This window comes from Callospermophilus lateralis, chromosome 7 (assembly GCF_048772815.1).
Source record: "Callospermophilus lateralis isolate mCalLat2 chromosome 7, mCalLat2.hap1, whole genome shotgun sequence".
Lineage (NCBI taxonomy): Eukaryota > Metazoa > Chordata > Mammalia > Rodentia > Sciuridae > Callospermophilus > Callospermophilus lateralis.
This window is the reverse complement of record NC_135311.1, coordinates 122,005,863-122,028,230: the sequence shown is the minus strand read 5'-3', so window position 1 is coordinate 122,028,230 and position 22,368 is coordinate 122,005,863. Positions and strand designations below refer to the sequence as shown.

Below are 22,368 nucleotides of genomic sequence, written 5' to 3'. Positions count from 1 at the left end.
AGTAAAAAGACTTGGGGATATAACTCAGCAATAAACAAACATATATCTATCCAACTACAGTATACCTAGTTTAGGACTCTGGGCTTAGAAACCAGTCCTAAACCAGAATTTCCTTTTAGCCAAGCATCAAGGGTATACCCAGTATTTGCTCAGCATTTGAGGCCCTGGGTTCAAGGGGGGAAAAAAAAAAAGTAAAAAAGCAACAATCAAAAGGTTAGTATTGTTTTTCAGGTGTATGCCTTCAAGTCCCCCTGTTTAACCATTAAAATGAAACAAAGGACCAATTAGTGCAACAAAGATGGACCCCCTGGAACTATGAAGCAGTGTGTCCTTGTGTACCTTTGACACAAGTTGATGTTTCTAGGTCTCATTTTCTTCATTTGTAAAATGATGCTGCTGGATGAGATCAGTGGCTCCTAAAATGTCAGACCTGCTCTAACAAGCCACACTTGAAGAACCCTTTAAAAAATTCTGATTCCCATTTAGGTAGTTTAATGGATTCTAATATACATACATACATATATAGCGGGAAACTATTACACTAAATGACCTTTATGTTTCTGGGCTACTAAAACCATTTATTGGGCTTTTTATATGTCTGTAATTTCACAATAATCTTGTAAGACATTTATATTACTAAAGATCAAGAAACTAAGCTTTGGCTCTTCCTCCTCCTGTAAGCGGCCTGAGGCGATCTGTAAAAATGGTTTGCTCTCTTGACCTAGAAAACCCACACAAAATCACGCAAATCAAGAGGTTCAAATCTTGGTGTTCACTTTAAGAAACTGTGCAGCCACCAAGTACCAGAAAGACGTCACTTTAAAGAAGCAATGTGTGCCATTCTGCCATTACAATGGTGGAGATGGGAAGTATGCCCAGGTAAACAGTGGGGCTGGACACAGGAATGGTAGCCCAAAGAGTGCTGAATTTTTGCTGCACATGCTTAAAAATGCAGACAGTGATGCTGAACTCAAGGGTTTAGACACAGATTCTCTGGTCACTGAACATATAGAGATGAACAAAGCACCCAAAGTGTGCCGCTGTACTTACAGAGCTCATGGTTGGATCAATCCAGACATGAGTTCCCCCTGCCACAGCGAGATGATCCTCACTGAAAAGGAACAAACTGTTCCTAAACCAGAAGAGGAGGCCATACAGAAGAAAAAGATATCCCAGAAGAAACTAAAGAAACAAAACCTTTTTTTTTTCCCTGAAAATATTTAGTTATAGGTGGACACAATATTTAGTTATAATAATAGAAAATTAATTCTAATTTTATGTGGTGCTGAGAATTGAACCCACTGCCTCATGCATGCCAAGTGAGTGCTCTACCTCTGTGCCACAACCCAGCCCCAAGAAACAAAAACTTATGGCACAGGAATAAAAAAAATGCAAAAAAAAAAAAAAAAAAAAAAAGAGTAGAGGGAAAAAAAAAAAAACCTGAGTCAAGAAAAGTGAACTGCTTAAGGTCACACAGCTTGAGCCAAGGATCAAATCCTCATGGTCCACTTTGTTCCAGGTAGTAATTTATTCTATGGTTCTAATATTATTCTGTAGAGTAATTACGGTAATTAAAACAGTGCATATAATTTTAAATGGGAACTGATTACTAAAACTGTTTTGCAGAGGAGGGTACAGCACAGGTGGAAGGCAAGATAAGGTTCATAAAGACTGAGAATACCTACCTTTACAGTACCATCATCACTGCCAGTGCAGACAAGCTGGGGTCCCCTCCTGGCTGGATAACAGGAATTCACAAAGGAAGTATGTCCCTTTAGCCTTTTAACCCTCTCTCCAGTTTCACTGTCCCACACCGCCACAGTTTTATCTGTGGATGCTGAGAAGAGCATACTAGAAGGTAAGAGGAAGAACACAAAAGAAATAAGTGGAAACCAACAAAAATAATCTGTCTTTCCCAATTGCCAAAATGAAACCAATCCTTCCAGATCACTGACCAATTGTGTTGTCATTTTTGGTATGCCTTATACTATTTATGGAACTCCTACTCATGTTCTATACTCAATGAAGTTTAAAAACGTTCCTTCTGGGCTAGGGTTGTGGCTCGGTGGTATAGTGCTCGCCTAGCATGCATGAGGCACTGGGTTTGATCCTCAGCACCACATAAAAATAAAATAAACAGGGGCTGGGGTTATGGCTGAGCAGTAGAGTGCTTGCCTTGCATGTGTGAGGCTCTGGGTTTGATCCTTAGCACCACATAAGAATAAATAAATAAAAGTATTGTGTCCATCCACAACTAAAAAATAAAAAAATAAAAGATATTGTGTTCACTTAAAACTAAAAAAATAAACATTAAAAAAAAATGTTTCAGGGCTGGGGTTGTGGCTCAGTGGTAGAGTGTTCGTCTAGCATGTACGAGGTACTGGAATCAATCCTCGGCACCACATAAATGTAAAATAAAGATACTGTGCCCACCTAAAACTAAAAAATAAATGTTAAAAAAAAAGAAAAGTTTCCTTTGGAGTCCCCATGACATATCACATGCCCATTACAGTAGATTTTCCTCCTTTGTGATAGCTAACATGTTACAGATAAGACATCCTTTCACTTGGAAATGTCTGGTCACTCCCTGCAGCAGTAGAGGTAAGACAGAATGCAGCAATTCTTCATCTGAGTAACTCCAATCCTTTCTCTAAAAACTAGTTTTTATTTTGTCTCTAAGGATTAATTCTAAGTTAAGCCTGATCTTAAAACACATTTTTACTTAAAATACACAATGCTATACACCAGTAGATGGAGCATCCCAACAGGCTAAGAGACCAGAAATGTAAAATAAAACAACATTAACCAAAATGCCTACCAAACTTTTACAACCAAATTTCTATATTATCTACAGATATTCTAAAAGCACACAGTTATGTTTATGCTAACAGAGATTAAGTGAACAATGTTAGGGGCAAAAAAATCAGTACATAAGATCGTACAAATTGGGCTGGGTGGCACAGGCCTGTAATCCCAGAATCTCAGGAAGCTGAGGCAATAGGATCATAAGTTCAAAGTCATCCTCACAGCAACTTAAGTGAGGCCCTTAGTGAGACCTGTCTCAAAATGAAAAATAAAAAACAGGCTGCAGATGTGGCTCAGTGGTTAAGCATCCCTGAGTTCAATCCTAGGTACCAAAAAAAAGAAATTGTACATATCTCTAACAAATATATCAAAACTAAACTTGTGGGCTGGGGCTGCAGCTTAATGGTAGAACACTTGCCTAGCATGTGTGAGGCACTGGGTTCAATCCTTAGCACCACATAAAAATAAGATAAAGACATTCTGTCCATCTACAACCACAAAAAAATTATAAAAAACAAAACCAAAAAACTCTACTTGTGTATGTGGTATGTGTTAACTGAACTTTGAATTCAGGGGTTCTTTACTACTGAGCTACATTCCCAGCTCTTTTTATTTTGAGTCAAGGTATTGCTAAGATGTCCAGGCTGGCCTCAAAATTCTAATCCTCCTACCTCAGCTTCCCCAAGTAGCTGGGATTACAGATATGCACCAATATACCAAACAAAAATAAATAGTTGGGATAGAAAAATGCTTTAGAAAAATATATAACGTTAATAGTGTCTATTTTTGGATGGCAGGAACATGCATTAAAAAAAAAAAAAAAAACCTATCTGGGACCGGGGCTATAGCTCAGTGGCAGAGCACTTGTCTAGCATGTATGAGGCACTGGGTTTGATTCTTAGTACCACATAAAAAAATAACTCAAATAAAACAAAGGCATACCATTTATCTACAATTATAAAAAATTAAAAGAAAAACCTATCTGCTTTTTTTTTTTGGTTTCTTGAAATTGTATTTTGTTATTTCATAATAAAAGTAGCTCATTTCTACAGATAAAATTATATTTTGCTTTGTGTCTTATAAAACAAAAAAATTTATCTGGACTACTGTTAGATGACAGTGACAATGTATTTATAATTGCATATATAGATAACAAACACCTAACTTCCTAACTTGTGGTGACAGTAATAAGGATAATAAAGTGGCTATCTAAAATGTAGCCATTTTTGATAAAAAGGTTTCTTAAGAGAAGCTAGCTCAAGGTCAAAAGGTGAAAGGACTCTAAGAGGTATTAGTATGAGAAACAGTTGTCTTTCCATTATGCATAATACTCACCTGCCATCTGTATTATAATGCAGTTCCATCACTGCTCCACTGTGTCCTTTCAATGTAGCATAGTTATCACAGTCACCATAGACATTCCACAACACTGTTAAGGAGAGAGGTGTTTTGTGGGTATTAACATGCAAAACAAAGCACTCTACTGGCTGTGAAAGGTTACTCATAGCTTGCAAGGTAGTGCACACCTGTAATCCCAGTTCCTTAAGAGGTTAAGGTCAGCTTCAGTAATTTAGTGAGACCCTGTGTCAAAATAAAAAAGGGCCGGGGATGTAGCTCAGTGGTAGAGTGCTCCTGGGTTCAATCTCCTAGTACCTGCCCCTCCACAAAAAGTTGTGAATTAACCATCAGAATAGTTCTGAAATTATACTCTCTTAGAACACTGTTCGTTTGACAAAGTGAACCAATTTTCTTGACACTAAAATAAAAATGATGACATATTTTTATAATTAATAATATGAAAAAAGATAGTTCTTGAAAATTTTAATTTTCTTCCCTGTAATTTTTAAAAAGTTGACACCTACTTCTATATACATGTTATGAGTCTGCAAAAATGATAAGACTTACAGAATCTACAACTTGAAGGTCACATGGTAATGACACTGTACTACATTCCTGATTCCACACTTAGTAATTACTACATGTCAAGTGTTAGAATAAATGAGAAGACATTGTTCTTTTCTTCAGGGAGAATGGTCTCGAAAGGATTGATATTTTATGAGTGTTATTATGGATTACCTACCTAGGTAAGATATATATATGTATATATATCTACAGATGTGAAAATAATTTTTCTGCCAACAAAACTACTTCTTTCTAGTGTAATGAAATTAAGCATATCAATATTGATAATCACAGAAGTTCAACAAAGATCCCCAAGTCTTCCAGGTGCTTAGCTACTGGTAAGAATAAGGATCACAGGACTAAAACACCCAAATCAAAATGGGCAGTGAAGGGCTGGGGTTATTGCTCAGTGGCAGAGTGCTTGCCTAACATGTGTGGGGCACTGGGTTCAGTCCTCAGTACCACATAAAAATAAACAAAAAATTTACAAAAGGAGGGGGTAGTAAAACATATATAATCCACTCTGAGGCAGAGTTAAAAGAAAAAAAGGCAAAGGACTCATTTTACTTCATAATCACCTGTTTATAAGACAATGAAGAATAAAGCCACAAGAAAAAAAAAGTGAGATAATTCTGTTATCCTCTTTCTTGCTTTTTCAAAACCCCCCTTCATCCTTTCTTCTTCTTCTTTTTGGTATTGGGGATTAAACCTACGGCTGCTTTAATACTGAGCTAGATCCTCAGCCCTTTAAATGTTTTATTTTGAGAGTCTTGCTACATTGCTTAGGGTCTAAGTTGTAGAGACTGGCCTAGAACTTGCAATCTCCTTAGTTGCTGGGATTATAGTCATGTGCCGCTATGCTCAGCTGACTCCCTGCTTCAAAGTAATTTCTCCCCATACCTGTTTTTGCAGTTCTAGGGATTCAACCCATGGCCTGTGCATGCTAGGCAATGCTCTACTACTGACCTAGCCTGATTTTTCAACAGTGGGTATTCCTGAGTAATAGCTAAGAATCTGATAGCAGTACCTAATGATGTACAGGTCAATTATTTGAATGAGTTACTATTTTAGGATCCCCTCCTTCCTTCATTGTTAGAGTCTATAAACAAGTCAGGATGGCGCCTGGCATTTTGCCAGGGGGAGTGGTTTGTGAGGTGGTGCCAGCGAGCCTTTAAGTGTGGAGATTCCTTATTGGTTGACTGCTGTATCTAGTTTATGTTAATTAAGATAAGCTGTGTGGAATGTATAATACCTCTGTTGTCCTACAATAAACGGCTCCTACTCCTGCTGTATCAACGTACACAAGTTTGTTCGTCACCCCCAGGTTATTTTGCTGCAGCCAGACTGCGGCACTTCATATATGCTAAGATTTAGGGTATGGATCAAGAAGAAGATCTCATACATTTAAGAAAGGAAGTTCTCTTTCCTCATAACCATCATCAATCTGTTAATCCTATATTGTCTTGCCTAAATTAGTTTAAAATCTGCCTTTATGAGGAATATATTCTAAACCACAGCCAATTCACTTTTCCAATTAGTAGAATAGTTCCTTCTTTCTGTATTTATACCACATGGACTCCAAAGTGATCACTCTACATTTTTATGCCTGGATTTTAGCATGTTTGCCATGCAGTTTATGTTGCCAATTTAGACACATAACTTACGTGCTATCCAAAAAAAAATTTTAAAATCACTATTCGTCAAAGAACAATTATTCCAGATTCAAAAACTATGCTTTGGGCTGGGGATACAGCTGAATAGGTAGAATGCTTGCATTGCATGCATAAGGTCCTGAGTTCAATCCCCAGCACTGCAAAACAAAAACAAAAACAAAAAAAACAAACTATGCCTCACATATCAGTCGGTCAAATCCTGCAGATGCTAAGGTGGATCCATTTGGGTGAAACTTGCAGCAGTACACTTCTCCTTCATGTCCTGAGAGCAGCATGATTGGGGCTTGAAGGGAGGAACATCTTGGAGGTCCCTAAACAAAAGATAAGTATGAGGTAGCCACTGCTGTATGGCAAAGAAGGCTGCAAAATTGCAGGGTAAAGAGTGAAGGGAAAAGATCAGGAAAATGCTTAAAATGCTTTAGAGAAAGGCAGCTCTACTCAAGTAACTCATGCCTCTATTTTGATACCCACCTGATCATTCCAATAGAAATAAGGAATTTCTCTACTCTGAATGAAATAGAAAGTCATTGGAAAGTTTTCAGCAGTCATATAATTGATGTTTAGAAGGATGCCCCTGGCTGTTAGATTGATAATAGAGTCAATCAAGGATAAAAACAGAATTACAAGGCCCTCTTGCAATAATGCCATATGAGATAATGACTTTAGAGCCTAGTGGTTGACTCAGGCCTGCAATCCCATCTCAGGAGACTGAAGCAGGAGGATCTCAAGTTCAAGACCAGCCCAGAAACTCAGCGAGGCTCTAACCAACAATTTTTTTAAAATGGGGCTGGGGATGTAGCCCAGCGGTAAAGCTCCTCTGGATTCAATCCCTAGTAACAACAACAAAATGTAAGACCAGGAGTAGTAACAGAAATAGAGTTAAAAAAAAAAAAAAAAGTGACAGTAATTCTGTATATTATCCAGATCTATTGTGGTCTATGCCATCAGGATTTGCTGACAAGCTGATCGTATTAGTATGGTAATAGAACTGTGATCATCTCTATTTTACAAGAAACACAGTTAGGAGAACGGATCCCAATTCGAAATCTATTGCTTATTGGATAAGGGTTTGTTTTCCCACCTCCAAAATGGGAAAGTAACAGTTTCTAACTCTTATGTTGACACCAAGGCTAATATAAACTTCATATACAAAACATTTAGTACAAGGATCAATGAGTTCATTCAGTTGCTGTTAATAACACTAGTGCAGAGAAGTAAACGGAAAAGCGACTTGGCCCAAACCCCAAAGAGAGCCAATATTATTTATTTCCCTTCTTTCTTCCCTCACTATTCATTCCTCCATTCTACAAATGTTTCTGAATGTTTATTTTTATGCCGGATCCCCGGGATATTTAGGATGCAGAAGCCCGGGCCCTGATTGTGAGCCCAAGGTTTTTAAACTAATTTCACTGTTGCCTCACAGTGCAGTCGAGAGATTTAAAACGTGCCTCAAACATATAAACATGTACGGAACATCCACGTGATAGTGGTCGCTTTTATTGTCTATCTATTTTAATTTCAGGTGCACTCTCACCCCGCAGTGCGGGATCATCAGGAACCGGCGCTAGGAAGAGACCGGGATGAGCTGAGGGCCGAAGGCCGCCGGCCTCTTCACTTACCGCTTGCAGTAAAGCTCCCGGAGTCCCCTGTTGCTGCCCGGCTCCGGGGCCCGATCCCGCTGCTCCCAACAGTAACTCATGCCGCTGCCGCTTGACGGGAACCAGAGGCAACTCCGGGCCCTTGCGCTTCTGCTGTTCTATCATGGCGGTACCCGCTGTCTTCCGCGCTGCCACGGACCGCGCTGACAACTTCGGGCGGCCTGTGATTGGCTCCGGTTTAGTCCTTCCTCCAGAACTTCCGATTTGGAGAAGCCAATAGGCTTTCAGTATTTCCCTCTTGCACCGCCCTCTGGATACTCTCTTGTTATTGGTCATACTTTTTCTGACGTCACGAGAGTGCAATTCCAGGATTGGTGAACGCGGCTGGCGTCCCTCCTAGGCGCGCTGGGTCTTGTGGGTGGGAAGGCTCTGACTGGGTTTGGCGTTTCGGGCAATAAGGCGGCTGGGGAGATCTGAAGCTGACGCTAAGTGAGTTTGAGGGAGAGTCGGGGTGGGTGCTTCCTCGAATCTAGAGGCAACGCCAGTCTTGTGCGGCCTGAGCCTGCCCATCTCAGCTGAGGCTCTGATTGCAAGGGGGCGGGAGGCCCCCGAGTTCTGAGTTCTGATAGCCCTTTGGCGGGCAGGAGCAGAGCTTTGGGGTCTCTAGCGGCAGGACTGAGACCCAGCTACTGGTGGTCGTTGATGGCTGCTGCCTTCGACAGGCGCCTGCTATGTCCAGCCCTGTGCCTGGCGTTCCGGGAAGACAGGCCACTCTCCCAGCCTACGTGGGGTGCCCCTTTGGCCGAGGAGGCCGACTTGTTTCTACCACTGATTTTGCAGTCATTTATGAGAGCCTCCTGTACTCCCCTGAGAGAGAGAGAGCGATGAAGGAAATGTCCAGCTCCTTCTCCAGAGCACAGCTTTACTGAGCGAGATTCAGACCCCGGAGCTAGTTCTTCTCAGTCGCCCTACTGCTATTTCTTGTGCAGAGCGTTAGGTGATACATTATGAACCAAACATGGCCCCTATCCTCAGGTGGTTAGAGTGTGTTGGGGAAAACAGATGTTAAACAGTGAGCTCACTAATAAATGGAAGTGCTGCTGATGCTTTTCACGCCTGAAGTAAGCAGGAAGGCTTTTCTGAGGAAAAGATGCCTGAGATGATATCTGATGGAAGAATTCTAATTATACGGGAAGAGGGGAGGGCAGAGCGTTCGGTACAGAACAGCATGGACAGAGGTCTCATATCAGTTTAGGAATATTAAAACAAAGAGCCAGTGTGGCTGGTATAAAGAAACCAAAGGGGAGCATGATACAAGATGAAGCTGGAGGTGGTAGAGATTAGGCCTTGCAAGGATTTGTAGCTTTTACTTCTACAGGGAGAGAGAGTTTTCCCTCTCCTGGGGAATGGGGCTTAATGGTGTGAACAGGTTGGAGGGAAGGGAGCCCTAGAGGATACAGATAGATCTCTTAGAGTAGGTAGTGATCCTGGTCAGAAAGGTCAACAGGACTGAGATGGAGCTGCAGAAAATTAGATTCTAGAGGTATATTGGGGGTGAGTGGATGAGAATGATTTGGTGATGGACTGGATTCACAGAGTGAAGAGACAAAGATAGTTCTAGGTTTCTGACATATGCAGTTGAATATATTATGGTAGTGTTCACTGAGCTAGGGAACACCAGAAGATGACTAGAGATCAGTTTTGTTTGTTTTTGGTACTGGGGATTGAATCCAGTGGCACTCTTCCTCTAAGTTGCTGAGCTGCACCCCTGTAAGTTTCTGAGGCTGACCTTGAACTTGGTACCCTTCTGCCTTAGCCTCCCAGGTTGCTGTGATTATAGAAATGTGCCTCTGTGCCTAGCCAACACTAGTTTTTTTGTCTGTTGTGGTTTTTTTGTGGGGAGGTAATTGATGACATCGAGGAGGTGGTTTGAAATCAATCTTTGGTTTTCAGTATAGAGATTTGTATTGGAAATATAAATTTGAGAGTAATTTGCATATATGTGATAATTGAGCTATGGGTGTGGATAAAATCAACAAAGAACCTTGAATTTTTCCAACATGGCAAAGAACAAATGAGTGAACCTACAGGAGAAGTGGAAAAGGAGAGGATAGAGAGGAAGACTCTAAGAATGTCTCAGGAGTAAATGAATGATCTGTGATAGAAACTCCTGGACAGTATTTTTTATAGATATAATTGTAAGGAGGAGGAGAGAATCTTGAGGCTGAAGAGGATGAGGTTATCAAGGATCTAATTGAGAGAGCAGTGGAGAAGTTGAATAAACAAGAGAGAAAATGGGTCACTAGTAGTATAAGATTTCTGAGAATGGTAATGGGTGGGACCCAAAGAATAGATAGAGGGATTAGTTTGAGGAAGATGAATAGTTTCTTCATTTAGTACAAGGGAAGAAGGAAATGAAGACTATAGATACAGGTTGTATGTTTGATATTCATAAAGTGAGTTCCCTGTCTCATGGCTTTTATTTTCTCTGTAAAGGAGGAAGTGGAATCATATACTTAGAGAAGATCAGAGATTTATGAGTATTGCAGATATGGAAGTCATTGTGGAACACAGGATAATGAGCTTTTTAGAGAAATATAGTATTGCTGGGTAAAATTAAGGGCCCATTTGAGGTTGGAAATCAAAATTTTCAAGCACATCAGGCTGTTTAGTGCATGCATGGAGAAAACCTATCTATATATGGCAAGGACTGTGGATTTGGCTTTTTCAATACATATTCTAGCCTCTAGTGCCATCTCTTATTGAAAGAGATGGAAGGCTAAAAACTATTTCCTAGACTCCTTTGTACTTAAGATGGGAATTTTTAAAAAAATATTTATTTATTTATTTTAGTTTTTGGCGGACACAACATCTTTGTATGTGGTGCTGAGGATCGAACCCAGGCCATACGCATGCCAGGCGAGCGTGCTACCGCTTGAGCCACATCCCCAGCCCAAGATGGGAATTTAATTTGGAACTGAGTTAAATGCAGAGAGAAAGGGTATAAGGCACGCAGTTTTGCTGATAAAGATGGCAGTGGCAGTGAGTTTCTCCCGTTACCAGTTTTCTGGTTTGGTAACTTTCTGTGGTGACAGCCAGAACCTTATTCTTCTCCTTGTTTTTTTTTTTTTTTTTTGTTTATTTGTTCTTTTTACATATACATGACAGCAGAGTGTATTTTGACATATTATACATACGTGGAATAAAATTTTCCATTCTTTTTTAAATATTTTTTTTAGTTGTAGATGGACATAATACCTTTATTTTATTGATTTTTAAAAATGTGGTAATAAGGATCAAACCCAGTGCCTCACATGTGTAAGGCAAGCACTCAATCACTGAGGCTACAATCCCAGACCTAACTACATTGTGGAACCATAACCTTTTTGGTGGGGGTGGAGGGTGGGGGTTTAGGGGTTTGAACTCAGAGGCACTTAACCACTGAGCCACATCCCAAGTCCTATTTTGTATTTTATTTAGAGACAGGGTCTCACCGAGTTGAGTTGCTTGGCACCTCGCATCTGCTGAGGCTGGCTTTGAACTCGTGATCCTCCTGTTTCAGCCTCCAGAGCTGCTGGGATTACAGGTGTACGCACCTGGCCATAACTTTCTTAATCATGGCAAAAGTATTTTTTTTTTTTTTAAATATTTTATTTCTTAGTTTTTGGCAGACACAACATCTTTGTTTGTATGTGGTGCTGAGGATCGAACCCGGGCCGCACGCATGCCAGACGGGCGCGCTACCACTTGAGCCACATCCCCAGCCCATGGCAAAAGTATTGTTATTTTGTGGGTTAGGAATTGTTTAGGAATATTTTGCCAAAACCCTGTTACTATAGTGTTTCCAATAATTTTGGTAATACCTGCGGTAAATTCCTCTCTGCTTAACCTAGAGCTCTAGTGGATAGTGCATCTGCAACTATACTGGGGATATTGCCAGATAGATAAGCTATAGAAACAGAGTTAAAGGGTTCAGGGTATTGTTGAAGTGATTGCGCTGCAGAATCTAAGGTAGATTGAGAGAAAAGTAAAGAAAAAAGAAAGGACTGATAGGTTGGAAGAAAATAGAGGTAAATAAATTAGGGTTCTAATGAGATTGAAGAAGAGTATTCTCTGTTAGTGGACTTCCATTTATCCTAAAATGGATAGTTGCCATCTCTGAAATTTCCCTCCTTCCCCATCTTCCTCACTATGACTTTAGTACTTACTTCACTGAATTATAATTTGTTGTCATTCCTGTCAGACTAGGAACTGTTTGAGGACAGGGACTGTGTTTAAAAGGTGACTTAGTGATGTGGCCCTTGGAATGGCCCAAAATTTGTCTCTTTCTAGCCATGTGATATGGAAAAGTTACTTCAATCCTGTAAACACTTAGATATTTTGTAAAGTTGTTTCAGAGGTTTAAATAGGTTAATAAAGCACAGAACATTATATATAAACACCCTTAAATGTATTGAATTGATGAATTAATTAACAATAGGGCAAAATTAAATACTTTTATTTTTATTTTTTTATTTTTTTGCAGTGCTGGGAATCAAACCAAGAACCTTGTGCGTGCCAGGCAAGCTGTCTACCACTGAGCTATATCCCCAGCCCCAGTATTTTTAATTTTAGTGGACAGTTTTACAATTCAGTGTGCCTCACTTACATGGTGCTAGGCACTGGAGATGTGGGGGAAAAGGATATGATGATATGCAGGACAAGAGCATGCTTGCAAGAATTTGAAAATCTAGAAGGGAGGAAAGCTGTTCATTAATATGATTTGACTCCCATCTCTATCATTCATAGTGTTTTTCAATCTTGAACAGTTACTTAGCTTCTCTTATGTCTGTGTGTGTGTGACTGGTGATTGAACCCTGAATGCCTTATCTCTAACCTATGTCTCTCTCTATCCTCCCCCTCCTTTTCTTTTTGGTACTGGGGATTGAATCCAGGGGTTCTTAACCACTGAGCCACATCCCCAACATTTTTTTTTTTTTTTTCAGAGGGTCTCCCTGAGTTGCTAGTTGCTGAGACTAGCTTTGAACTTGTGATACTCCTCCCTCAGCTTCCAGAGCTGCTGGGATTACAAGTGTGCGCCCCAGCGCCTAGCCCTTTTTAAATTTTGTTTTGAAACAAGGTCTTGCTGAATTGTCCAAACTGGCCTCAGACCTCCTAAATTGCTGGGATTATAGGTGTATGCCACTATGCTTCGCTTATGTTTTCATTTTTTAAAAAATATTTTATTTAAAATATCTAATATTTTAATATTTAAAACTAAAAGTTGTAGTTGGACACACATCTTTATTTTATTTATTTTATTTTTATGTAGTGCTGAGGATCGAACCCAAAGCCTCGCACATGCTAGGTGAGCACTCTACTGCTGAGCCACAACCCTAGCCCTTATGTCTTTATTTTTAAAGTGGTAATGATAATTGCTTAGAGGTGGTCAAAAAGAGAATTAAATTAATTAAGATAAGTATAGCTCTTAGATTAATACATGGCAAATATGAAGCACTCATATATTAGCTATAATTATTAGAGGACTTTGAAAGGGCCTTAGGAATAATTGACTGAAAGAATAGTGTGTGGTAGTAGAGTAAGTACTAGTCCTGGGGTCTAATGCCAGTGTTGCTAACTATGAGAAGCCTTTGTCAAATCACTTCTCTTCTCTTGGCCTGTTTCAGTTAAATAAAAGCAGTCAGCTTAATTATCTTCATAATTCCTTTCAGCTCTTACATTTTATGTGCCTACTTTTTGTTTTATCCTAGCTTTTTACTCTTCTTCCTGTTTTCTACATCTAACCATCAACAGGTGCACAACTGGAGTTTGAGTAGTCATTCTAGAGATTTGGTGGGAAGGAGGAAGGTTTAGCCAACAGTTCATCATTTGAAAGTCTCCCTTTTGCTTACCTATCTAACGTTGTATGGCACCTAGTCCTTCTTCTATATCCTTAAGGGACCAAAATGCATTCCTCCTTCTTTATCTACTTGTAGGTGGCATACAGTAAGGCCTGATTCTCTTACTCAAAATAACTTTGTGTACCTGTAGTATATCAGGCACTGAAAACATGAAATAAGAAATAGTTGTTGATTTTTTGCTTGAATGAATGGATTCAGACCTTACTCACTCTAGACTCTTTCATGAACAATTTCTTTCTGATTACTCCTTTCTGATTTATCTCATGAGGGACCTTGGTAGTGTTAGAGCTGTACTCTACAAAGTTTGGCTGTGGACTCTAAATTCTAGAGGCAGTGTAGTATGGTGGATAAGAATGCAAGCTCTAGAGTCATTCTTCATATTCAGTATTTTTTAAACATTTATTTATTTATTTTAGTTGTAGTTGGACACAATGCCTTTATTTTATTTATTTATTTTTATGTGGTGCCAAGGATTGAACCCTGGGCGTTGCACATGCTAGGCAAGCATTCTACCACTGAGCCACAATCCACCCCATATATCCAGTATTTTTTTTCAATATTTATTTTTCAGTTTTCGGTGGACACAACATCTTTGTTTGTATGTGGTGCTGAGGATCGAACCCGGGCCTCACGCATGCCGGGCGAGCGCGCTACCACTTGAGCCACATCCCCAGCCCCAAAGAAGTCTGTTTTATTTCTTTATTTTTTTATTTTATTTTTTTGTGGTACTGGGGATTGAACTCAGGGCCTTGGACATTTGAGGCAAGCACTCTACCAACTGAGCTATATTCCCAGCCCCTTCCAGTATTTTTAATAAGCAGACTGTCCTCTCAATTCGAAAAATGCATGCCAGTTTTCTTCATAACGAATTGTTTAGGTTTCTTAGGCTTCTGTTCTACAGGAGTAACAAAAAGAAGGGTTTTAAATACTACCTTTCTATACTCTTTTCATAGCAGAAATTTGTAAGGAACAACTTAAGTTCATTTATGTTATTTACTTTCTATAACTTTATGTGGAGAAGAACAAATGATAGACTTAATATGTTTGAGCTCATTTTAGATGTCCCAATTGCTGGTGCTTCTTTTACCAGTCAGCTTAGTGTTTTTCTGCTCAGTTTGGATAGAAATTACAAAAAGGCAAAGTACAGCTCTTTTAGTGTTAGCAGCTCTAAGCTCTGGGTGCCAGTGGCTCTCAGCTCATGGTATTAGCAGTCATCCCAGCCACTTTCAGTAACTCTCCTAGCAGCTCTCAGCAGCTGGAGCTAATAACTCCCAGCACCTCTTCAACATCTTTCAGCAGCTATCTGGCCGCCAGCCATTCGTAGTGCTCGCTGTCCTTTCCAGTTTTTTTAATTGATTTTACTTTTTTTAAAATACACAACAGCAAAATGCATTACAATTCTTATTACATATATATTGCACAATTTTCATATCTTTATATATAAAGTGTGTTCACGCCAATTCATGTTTTTATACATGTACTTTGTTGGTTTTTTTGTGTGCATTACAATTCTTATTACACATGTATACCACAAATTTTCATATCTCTGTTTGTATATAAAGTAGGTTGAGGGCTGGGGATGTGGCTCAAGTGGTAGCGCGCTCGCCTGGCATGCATGTGGCCCGGGTTCGATCCTTAGCACCACATACAAACAAAGACGTTGTGTCCACTGAAAACTGAAAAATAAATAAATAAATGTTAAAAAATTCTCTCTCTCTCTCTCTCTTTTAAAAAAAAAAAAAGTAGGTTGACACCCAATTCATGTCTTCATACATGTACTTTGGATAATGATGTCCATCACATTCCACCTTTCCAGTTTTTAATGCAACCAACCTAGCCTGCTCAATCTGAGATAGAAACCATGAATGGGCAAAATAAAACCACTTCAAAGAGGCTTTATTTAGGACTGGGGATGTGGCTCAAGCGGTAGCGCACTCGCCTGGCATGTGTGCGGCCTGGGTTCGATCCTCAGCACCACATATAAACGAAGATGTTGTATCCGCCGAAAAAAAACTAAAAAATAAATATTTAAAAAAAAAAAAAAAAGAGGCTTTATTTGGATTGTGCTGCAGAATAAGGGAGAGCAGCGCACAGGATGGAGGTTCCCAGGTGTACCCCATGCTGCTTTTGGGGTATCATGTGCACAGTCTTCTGTCAGCTAATTGCACAATTCTGCTCTCATGCCAATCTGGGGAAGATTGCTGGACTGGCCTGTCCTGGATGTTATGAGTCACCTCCTCCTTGGGGCTGGGGCTGTAGCTCAGAGGTAGAGCGCCTGGCTCGCATGCATGGGGCACTGGGTTTGATCCTTGGCACCACGTAAAAATAAATGAATAAAGATATTGTGTCCATCTACAACTAAAAATAAATTTTAAAAAAATGAGTCACCTCCTCAAGGACTGGAGTGGGTACATCTGAAATGACTGTAGGGTAGGCAGAGATATTTGGAATGACTATGGCCAAAGTGAAGTCTTCTGGGGCAGTTGCTGTATATCTTGTACAGCTGCTCCTGAAACTAATGTCTCCTTGGCAAATGTGATAGAAGTGGTTACTGCAGCAGCTGCAGAAGTGGCAAGTGACTGGGTGGGGACAGTGGAGCAGCTTTCACTGCAGAAGTAGTGGAATTGATTCAGTCTAATTGATGCTTACATAGAAGCAGTGGCATGGGCTCAGTTTGCCATGATAATTGCAGAAGCAGCAAGATACTGATTTAGATCCCTACCTTCCCTGACCCAATTGAAGTGCCTGGGATTGGTGCCTGTCATTTCAGATGGCAAGGCCCAAACTTGATACCCCTCTGTGCCTCCCTCTTCTCACTGCCCTGGCATGACTGCCTATCTGTGTCCCAAGTAGTCCTGGTGGTGGATGCAATTGAGCAGTGCACCTGAGGGCACGGCACAACAACCAGTTGCCCATTTCAACTGGTCCTGTCTCAAAATAAAAATTAAAATGGGCTGGGAATGTAGCTCATTGGTAGAGCATCCCTGGATCCAATCCTCAGTACCATCCAAAATAAAATAAAAACTTGTTTTTAGGACCATCTCAGATCTACTTAATTATAATATTTATTTCAATGCAACTCATAAATATTAAATTTGGTGTATCCAACAATGGATTATTATGTAGGCATTAGAAAAATGTGTGTGTGTGTGTGTGTGTGTGTGTGTGTGTGTGTGAATGAATTGCTATAATATAATAGACAAGGATCTGGGGATGTAGTTCAACAGTAGAGCACTTGCCTAGCAGTTGTGAAGTCCTGGGTTCAGTCCCTAGTACCACAAAATAAAAGTTAAAAATATATTGTGTAAGAAAATGGCTGTTAGAGCCAGGCATAATGGCATATACCTGTAATCCTAGTGGCTTGGGAGGTCTGAGGCAGGAGGATCATGAGTTCAAAGCCAGTTTTAGCAATCGAGGCACTAAGTAACTCAGTGAGACCCTGTCTCTAAATAAAATACAAAATAGGGCTGGGGATATGGCTCAGTGTTGAGTGCCCCTGAATTCAATCCCTGATACTTAAAAAAAAAAAAAAAAAAAAAAAAAAAGGAAATGGCTGTTAGTGATTAATGATTTAATAAAATAACCCACTTCTTAGCCAGGCACAGTTGCACACACCTGTAATCCCAGCAGCTGGGGAGGCTGGGAGAGGATTGCAAATTTCAAGCCAGCCTCAGCAACTTAGCGAGATCCTGTTGCAAAATAAAAAATAAATAAAGAAAAAGGTCTGGAGATGTAGCTCCATGATTAAACACCTCTGGGTTCAATCCCTGGCAACACCACCACCACCAACAGCACACTTGTATAAGTTTTTTTTTTTTTATTATTTATTTTTTTAGTTGTAGAAAGACATAATACCTTTACTTTATTTGTTTTTATGTGGTGCTGAGGATTGAACTGGTACACATACAAGGCAAATGCTCTACCAACTGAGCTACAACCCCAGTCCCACACTTATACAAGTTTAGGCTAACCTCAGCAACTTAGTGAGACCTTATCTCAAAATAAAAAATAGAAAAGGACTGGGGTTGTAGTTCAGTGGCAGAGTGCCTCTGTTTTCAATCTCCAGTACCACAAAAATAAATAAATAAAATTAAAGTACTGCTTCTGCATATAAAAAAAAAAGCCTGAAAGAATATAAACCAAATTGAGTTATGAATGGTATTTTCTTCATTATTCAGGTATTACCTTTGTATGAACTTTCAAAATGAATAAATGTGTTTTAACTTAATCAATGAAAAAAATAAGCACTCTCTCTCCTTCTCCTTTTTTTTTTTTAAGAAACACATTTGTTTAGGAAACCAGTTGCACATTCATGGGAGAATAAGGACTGTTTTCAGAGGGAGAGATAGCCAGTTCTTCTCATTTTGAATTCACTTATTGATACACACACACACACACACACATATGTATATATATATATACATATGTATGTATAAAATGAAGACAATAATAAAATAGAACCTACCTATATTTTGAGAAAGTTTTGAGGATTAAATAACATCACATGTTCACTATTTAACACAGTGTCTAGACATAGTAAGTGCTTGATAAGTGTTGGCTCCCATTATTATTCTGTTTTTGTGAGGTCCAGACCAATGTACTCCCTCATCCTCAAAAGCCTCTCCCTGGCAAAAGAATAGCAACAAAAGCAATAAAGGAACAAACAATAAAACTAGTAGTCTAAAGGCCTTCTGAAGTAACAAAGCAAGATAAAGGGACAGGCTTTATAGTATACTTGTAATCCCAGTGACTCAGGAGGATCGCAAATTTGAGGCCAGCCTCAGCAACCTAGCAAGGTGTTAAGCAACTTAGCAAGACTCTGTCTCAAATTTTTAAAAAATAAGAAAGGTTGAGTATATAGCTCGGTGGTAGAGGGTCCCTGGGTTCAATCCCCAATATAAAACAACAACAACAAAAAAAATAACAAACAAAATAAGATAAAGGTTTCCAAAATTCTCCAAATTAGAAGAGACAAAAGAGATTTGAATTAAAGTCCCTGATGTTAAATCTTGTTTTATAGAGACAAACTGTGGACTGCATATTTATTTCTTCTTTAATGTAGATGTCTTTCTAATTGTTGCTTATTTCTTTGTAACAGGGCACTTGAGTTAGCTTTAGCAGAAGAGAAATGGAGGAGCCATAGAACATTAAGGATGAATTCAGGAAGACCTGAGACCATGGAAAACTTACCTGCTCTCTACACTATTTTCCAAGGAGAGGTATAGTCTTTTGTTCTTTGCAAATCTCTCTTTTACAGTGTGTTAAAAATAGATTAAGGGTGAAAGCAGCTGGATTTGATGTTCCTTATGTACTTGAGACTGTCTTAAGCACTACCGTGTAAATAGGAAGGGCCACTGGAGCATCTGGCCACATGATCTTCCTCTAAGCTGCAGGCATCTAACTGCATGCTTGATATCCTCGTTTGGATATGTTATAGCGTCTCTAATTTATATTTTAAGTTGAATTTTTTTTTTTTTCTCACCAAATCTGTTTCTTTTCCACATCAGCCAATGAAATCACTATCCATTCAGCTACTCAAGCTGGAAATCTGGATATTATCCTTGGTTTCACTTTTCAATTTGATCTTGATTTTCTCTCCCTCTCCAGTTCATCCACAAGTCTTAATACATCTTTTTTTTAAAAAACTTTCTTTAGTTGTCGGTAGACACAATATCTTTAGTTTTATTTATTCATTTTTATGTTGTACTAAGGATTAAACCCAGGGCCTCATGCATGTGGGGCAAGTGCTCTAGCACCGAGCTACAACCTCAGCCCTGTCTTTTCTTTAACATCTTGGCACCTCATTAGTTCAAGATCTTCATATCGCTTGGCCCTTATTCTTAGGAATTTTTAGGATCCCTATTTTTTTTTTTTTTTTTTGGTACTGGGGATTGAACCCAGGGTCTTTTTTTTTTTTTTGAGACAGGGTCTCGCTAAATTGCTGAAGCTGGTTTTGAACTTGCAGTCCTCCTGCCTCAGCCTCCTTAGCTGCTGGGATTATAGGCATGTGCCACCACACCTGGCAATTACAGTGTTTTGACAGTTGGTTCACTGGATATGATTTGCTGGCATTCCTTTGAAATATTGCAGTCCAAACTACAGATACCATGAGGGAAAACAGAATAAATAAGCATCTAAAACTGACAACAGTGATGAAAAAAACAAGCAAGATAATCTGTGATTACAGATTCAATACAAATAATTAAATTCTCATCATAGAAATGGTTAGTTAATAAATGTGTGATTGTTGAAATGAACTATGATATGGTTGAACCTCTAGGCAAAATTCAATGACGGAAAAAAGAAGTAAAAAAGAATATAGGCAATGGGCTTCAACCAAAGTAGTGAGTACCTGTATGAATTTCAGTGGTGGTATGGATAAGCAAAATTGGTTGGTTCCTAAATATTCCACTTCTTTTAGAGGTAAAAATGTTATTGACTTTTGTTCCCTTGAATAATTAGTCTGTGTGTCATAAATCCATGAATTATTTACTGTTTGTGAACAAAGACAAGAAAGAAAGATCCCATAAATATGTCAGATTTCAATAGAGATTTCTGCTTAGCATGCCTAAAATGATGCAACAAGAAACTGGAAGGAGGAAGAAAATGTAATATTGCCAGACCTACTGTTTCCAAGATGATATTAGACTTGACATGAGAAATCATATTATTCTCAAATGCCAAGAACAATGGTATCAAAGTAAGCCACGTCATGTGAAACTAACATATTGCAAAAAACATGCAATATTTGTTTGAAGTCTTGCTTCTTTTTACCAAAATTAGTTATGAACAGTTCATGAAAGTCACTTCTTTGTATATTGTTTAATGTATAAAGATATATTTGTCAATGTCCTATTTTATAGGATGACATATTTATGTAAAACATGTTGTCTTTTACATAATAATCTCTATTTTTGTTCTTAATGATAATAAAGGATATATAAGTTCTAGAGTGTGATTTCCAGCTGATTTTAATGAACGTGTTTCAGTTTTGTTGAAATATTCACAGAATTGAAAACTTGGAACTTTTTTTTTCATTTGTTCTACTTAGTTGTACATGACAGTAGAATGCATTTCAATTGATCGTACACAAATGGAGCACAACATTTCAGTTCTCTGGTTGTACATGGTGTAGAGATGCACCATTTGTGCAATCACACACGTACCTAGAGTAATGATGTCCATCTCATTCCACCATCTTTCCTATCCCCATAACCCCTCCCCATCTTCCATCTTGCCCAATCCAAAGTTCCTCCATTCTTGCCATGACTCCCCATCATAGATCTGTATCCACTAATCAGAGAAAACATTTGGCCTTTAGTTTTTTGGGGATTGGCTTACTTCACTTAGCATAATAATCTCCAGCTCCATCTATTTACCTGCAGATGCCATAATCTTATTCTCTTGTAATGCTGAGTAATATTCCATTGTGTATATATAACACAGGTTCTTTATCCTTTCATCTATTGACGGGTATCTAGGTTGGTTCCCAGAAAACTTGGAATTTAATTGGCTATTTGCGTACTTGTGTAATGTCATTCTCACAAGATACTTAAGCTTTACAAGGGCAGAGCTCTGCTGTGCTGTATATCTCAGTTTCAGGTAGATGGGTAGAAAATAGTAGGTGCTTGATCACTGAGTGAATGATTAACTTTTGAGGCATTGGATTTCTTTAGAGAGCAAAGGCTTTGGATCTAGACAGACCTGGATTCTAATGCCAGCTCTTTTATTTATTTACTAATGTGGGATACTTAAGGCTGTAAATGTCAATTTTCTCATTTATTAACTGGAGATAACTACTTCCAAAGGATTTCTGTAATAGTTAAATAAGATGTTATCTATAAAATTGACAGACATAGGAATTCATTAATGGTGTCTCCTCCTTCTTGAAGGGAAGATAAAGCCCCCAAATGTTTTTCAATATCTTAAAAATGCCTGAAATATTTTAACTGCGTATTCTTCTGGCATTCATTCTTACTTTACAGTTGGTAAAGTTTCACCTCCTAATGTTAAGAGGTCTTTAAGGACAGACTTTGTGATTGTCAGTTATTGATAATAGTTGTTCTGGATATCTGTTGATGATAAATTGATCCCAAATGTAAATGTGTAGGATAATAACATTCTAACAAATGGCAAATGACTCTGCTGTTCAGAGTTTCTATCTTTTATCTTTATGGCCCATGGTTTCCCCAAAGGTGAGTGAAGTACCAGAACTCAGAAAAAGGAAATGGTAACACTGCAAGTGAAATTGATTCTTCTGATCCTGAAGCCCTCACTTATCATGCTACACAAAAGAAAGAGTAGTGTTCTCTGCCCTTCACAGACTAAGATTTCTTCTAAGGTAGATCCTGCCTGCAGCCTTTTCTTGTATGAGACGGGGCTTGAAATAGTAGATTTTATATATTACCATCAAGGAAGGTATGTATTACCATCGGGTTGAATGTTCAGTGAAATACCATTTTTTGAGTTCTAATTTAGTATTTCAGGAGC

General features: G+C 38.9%; 2 protein-coding genes across 2 annotated transcripts in view; one reads left to right on the top strand and one right to left on the bottom strand.

The window, feature by feature from the left end:
• Snrnp40 (small nuclear ribonucleoprotein U5 subunit 40) overlaps window positions 1-8,164 on the bottom strand; it is a 33,602-nt gene extending 25,438 nt beyond the window's left edge. Inside the window, exons 1-4 of the mRNA XM_076863070.2 lie at window positions 8,000-8,164; window positions 6,562-6,691; window positions 4,141-4,234; window positions 1,686-1,851 (exon numbers count right to left, since the gene is read on the bottom strand). Of these exons, the coding sequence (XP_076719185.1) occupies window positions 1,686-1,851; window positions 4,141-4,234; window positions 6,562-6,691; window positions 8,000-8,143 (534 nt within the window). The 5' untranslated portion in view covers window positions 8,144-8,164. The remainder of the gene's footprint in view (window positions 1-1,685; window positions 1,852-4,140; window positions 4,235-6,561; window positions 6,692-7,999) is intronic.
• A 225-nt stretch (window positions 8,165-8,389) lies between these two features.
• Window positions 8,390-22,368, top strand: part of Zcchc17 (zinc finger CCHC-type containing 17) — a 51,425-nt gene continuing 37,446 nt past the window's right edge. The window contains exons 1-2 of the mRNA XM_076860872.2: window positions 8,390-8,467; window positions 18,977-19,097. Of these exons, the coding sequence (XP_076716987.1) occupies window positions 19,032-19,097 (66 nt within the window). The 5' untranslated portion in view covers window positions 8,390-8,467; window positions 18,977-19,031. The remainder of the gene's footprint in view (window positions 8,468-18,976; window positions 19,098-22,368) is intronic.